At 45.3% G+C, this 4,413-nt stretch overlaps 1 protein-coding gene across 1 annotated transcript; it reads left to right on the top strand.

The window, feature by feature from the left end:
- The first annotated feature begins 268 nt into the window (after window positions 1–268).
- LOC108028986 (damage-control phosphatase ARMT1) lies at window positions 269–2,282 on the top strand. Its single transcript, XM_017101027.3, has one exon. It carries the CDS (start codon window positions 365–367, stop codon window positions 1,850–1,852), a length of 1,488 nt encoding a protein of 495 aa, XP_016956516.1. The 5' UTR covers window positions 269–364; the 3' UTR covers window positions 1,853–2,282.
- Window positions 2,283–4,413: the final 2,131 nt, after the last annotated feature.

Below are 4,413 nucleotides of genomic sequence, written 5' to 3' on the forward strand. Positions count from 1 at the left end.
CTCATTAATGCCGAGACGGTTCCCACAGTACTTAGCTGCTTTATATGGGGACACTTTCAGGTATCTTCCCTTGGGGAGATTACAGATCCGCGATGGGAAATATATGCATTTCTGAATTGAAATCAAGCAAGAATGCCCCTATTTACTTATTATAATTTACAGATTCTATTAGACTCTGTCACGAAATTCTTGCTTTCTTCTTCATTTTCTTAAGCTGAGATAATATATAGAACATATCAATATATTGGTATTTGAAAAATAAAATGGCTTAGTATACTTAGTCACATTTTGGATAAAATTCTCAAAGGCAGTATTTGCCCTTTTTTTCTTTCCGCCTTCTTCTTGGGTTAAATTTAAAAAAACCATGCCACCGCCCCAACTGAAGCTCAACAAGATGGGCTGGCGCATATCCACGCGCTCGGATCGGTCCACCAACACGGACCTCATGGAGGGCCCAACTCCGCGGCATTCCCTGCTATCCGGCAGATACAAACAGAGCTTTGCCTATCTGACTCTGAGGACTCGCATGCCGGGAATCATGCAGCAGGTGATCATGAGGGTAACGGGCGACATTCCGGATCTGGTGATCAAATACGGCGAAGACGTGCGCAAGGACGTCAAGCAGATAGTGGATGCCATAGAACGGCTGAAGATGGAGCTGAACCGGGATCGACAGTTCCTGTTGTTCCACGGATCTGAGCCGGACAAAGCCGAGTGGAATGCCTTCCTGACGGAGATGCCGCGGCCCAAGAGATCCTTCTTTCGCGCCTGCTGGCTGCACGCCGAGTGCTACCTGTACCGGCGGATCTTCTCCTTCTTCGAGAACAGCCGCTTCCTGCACACCTACGACTGCTTCGATCACCTGAAGCAGGAGGATCTGATGATGAGCGATGCGGCCATGAGAGCCCTGGCCAGAGCCACTCGATCGTTGCCCAGGAGCTACGATGTGTTCAGCAAACTCTTGACGATCAATCTCTGGGGCAATCACTTTGAAATGCAACTGGGTGCCTTCGAGTTCGACGAGGAGGACGACCAGAACGATATCAATGTCCTGGTCAAGGTGGTCGACATCGATAAGATCATCCTGGTGAACGACTCGCCGCTCATCTGGAACTGCCTGGTGAAGAACAACAAGACGAGCGAGGACCGCATAGTGGACTTCGTCTGCGACAATGGTGGCTTCGAGTTCTTCACCGACATGATTCTGTTGGAATACATGGTGGAGAACAAGCTGGCCACCCAGGTGAGGGTCCACGTCAAGGCCATTCCCTGGTACATATCCGATGTTACGCGAGCGGATGTCGACTGGACCATGGAGTATCTGATCGGGAACAGGGATGAGCTGCTTTCCTCGGTGGGGAAGAAGTGGGCCAGGCTCATGAGCTCCGAGAAGATCGTCATCGCTCCTACCTCCTATTTCTGGACAGGCCCACAGCCCTATTTCGTGATGGTGGAATCGGATTTGGAGCTCTATCGCACGCTAACCACCTCCAGGCTGGCCATCTTCAAGGGCGATCTCAACTATAGAAAGCTGATGGGCGACTATATCTGGGACTCGGCGGAGGAGTTCATCACCTGCCTGAGGGGCTTTAGACCCACCAACATATGTGCCCTGCGCAGCGTGAAATGCGAGGTGGTTTGTGGTCTCCCTGAGGGTCTGGCGGATGCCCTCCTGAGGGCCGACCACAACTGGATGATATCGGGGGATTACGGCGTTATCCAGTACACAGACTCCCTGAAGTGCTCCTGTGCCCTGCCAGGTCAGGAGGATCATCTGCGAGATGATCCGGGAACGGCTCTGGTGGCGCCCCAATCGCAGAGGTCGACGCTGCTGATGACTCCCAGCGGATAAATGGGTGCGAATTTGTCAGAGGGAAATCGAATGGCCTCGTTACACCCACTCGGAGCTGGAACCGCTGCCAGTGCTGCCGAAAAACGCCCCAGGATCCTGGCTTGGGCCCGGCTTTCTGGCCAATTGCCGCTTGACTAATGCTGTTGGTTTTATGGATGGGGCGCACATGCGCACCCATTTGTCCCGACGACCGCCAATTTGGAAATGGAAAGTTGCCACAAGTTGCCAGAGGCTAGAATTCAAGGCAGCAAAAAATATGAAAATTAAAGATGTGCTGATTAAATTGATTGTTTTTCAAGATCAAATTTGTCACAGAACTACTGGCGGTAAAAGTGGGTCTTTTTATGGAAAAGGTTTTGGTATGATTTGAAGTATTTTGTAAAAAGATTGTTAAACAATGTGTAATCAAATAAAAGTGTTTGCCACTTCATTTGTATTATTTAATAATTTAAAATTAGGTGAAGCATGCTTAATTGAAAATCATTGGAATAACTATAAATTTAATGGGCAATATCAAAGCGCTTGTGAACTGTTTCCATTTTCTCTTGACTTCACTTTCTCCTTAGTTAGGCAATCATTTCCATTGTTTGCGATATCTTTTGTAAAGCAAATATTATTGCTCCTATCGTGTAAGATTAGAGGACTTTCCCAGGCTCATTTCCACAACTTTTTCAGGCCGTTGCACCTCAATAAGTGCCACTTCGATGGGAGCCCGAGATTGTTGCATTTGATCCGGTGTCATGCAGAGCTTTCCCAGAACATTTTGAGAACTTACCAAAAGTTACGACTAATTGCAAGAATGCTCCTTTTTAAGCCTGCTCGATCAAATCAAATTATTTTACTTGATTGCCCCTTTCAAGTGAACAAATCTGCAGAGGCAGCGATCCAGAAGTATTTTGAAATCAAATGAACATTCTCACAGCCATTAGGAAGGCATGGTAAGGTATTTTGAAAAGAGCAACATGAGATCGCCGAATTCCGGTGCACATTTCCGCCGTGGATCAGGTACAGTTTCCGAAAAATCGCCGGCCATTAATCATCACCATAGCAATGTTTGAGAACCCGACTGATTTATTTTCCCACCAAAAAGCGAAAGCCACCCTGCCGTCAAACGGGATTTACTCTACTGCGCAGCTGCAGGACAACACATACCATGCGGCATATACCGCGCAGCATTGTGGCTTCGATAGCAACAGCCTGCTGCTGGGTGGCTTGGGGTGGGTTGTCCCTAGGTAGGCTTGGCCTTGAAGGCACCCGGTGCTTAGGTTGTTTTGGGTGTTCGGTGCCCGGCAAATGGTGAGTGGTGAACGGTGAGTGGTACCCGACACCAGGTTGCTCTCCAGCGACGCCTCTTCAGAGCCGGTGCTTTTGTCTCGCTCGGCTTTCGGGGTTGCAAAACTTTTCCCACCATTTCGACGGCCCTGATTTCCACCCCACTCGAGGCCGGGGTGAGTGGATGCGGATAGTGCGCAGGTATGCATCCGAGGACCAGCTGCCGGCATGCAGATGAGTCCTCAAAAGCCTAAGCTACGATCTGTAGGTAATCTCATTTTGATGGAAACTTTCCGAGTTGGTAGTGTACCACGAATTTGAACATAGAATAAAAATTTTGAAGGGGAATTTTAGGGTTAAAAGCGCTACAAAAATAGAAACTTTTAGTTATGATTTCTAAATAAAAAATTATAAAACGAGTTCAGCTTGGTACAGAAATCCAATTCTAGTTCATTATTTTTTTTGATTTTGTCAAAATACTGACTGCTTATAATGCAAAATAAAAAACTTAGTTTTTACCAAATTTTGATGATTTCCTTCGTGTATTTTTGCTGTAACTTGACCAAAACTGGTCTGAAATCTAAAAGACGCACTGTTTTGGACAGCTAACAAGCCAGCTAATAGATCTCCATCACTTTCTGTATGATTAAAAAAAAATTTAAAAATCTCAAATTTTTACATTTTTACAAGGGGTAACATCATAATTTTTTGCAAAAATGGTCAAAAATTTAATTTTTTTCATTTGAATGCCAGCTTATGGGGAATTTTATTGCGAGTTCAACAATGTATGACATTCTGTTCTGCGACCAATTTTTAATTTTTTTTCGCCAAAATACTGTTTTTTTTTGAGTGAAAATACGGATCTTACTTCATGGCAAAATTTCGATTTCCCACTTCATATTTTTAGAAATTGTTGGCCAAAAGTAAGTAAGTATTGAACTACTAGTTCAAAAAGTTTTGATATTCCTCTTGTACATTTTTTCTCTGTTTTGTATTTTCTTTCTAACAGTAATCTTTAGGCTTCAATGAATCATAAACGATACAATCCCCTACTTTGTGGACAAATATCCATAAAGTAACTTTCTGGCCTATCAATCATTGCACCCTAAGGAAATGCAAACCCTTTTCTGGGTATAGTGCTGTAATGTTTGTCGGCCTATCGAGTGAGTCACGCATGCGCAAACTGTACAGCTATTAAGTAATACAAACTTTCGCGCAAACTGTTTGCCAAAGTGGAGGTGCTCGATTTACGGGTCACTCAGTCTAGTTTATAGCCGGGGCGATAAGCA

Source organism: Drosophila biarmipes, chromosome 2L (genome assembly GCF_025231255.1).
Source record: "Drosophila biarmipes strain raj3 chromosome 2L, RU_DBia_V1.1, whole genome shotgun sequence".
NCBI classification, from domain to species: domain Eukaryota; kingdom Metazoa; phylum Arthropoda; class Insecta; order Diptera; family Drosophilidae; genus Drosophila; species Drosophila biarmipes.

Bases quoted from the DNA above. Each gene is read 5' to 3' on its own strand.
- LOC108028986 (XM_017101027.3), top strand. From the start codon at position 365: ATGCCACCGCCCCAACTGAAGCTCAACAAGATGGGCTGGCGCATATCC.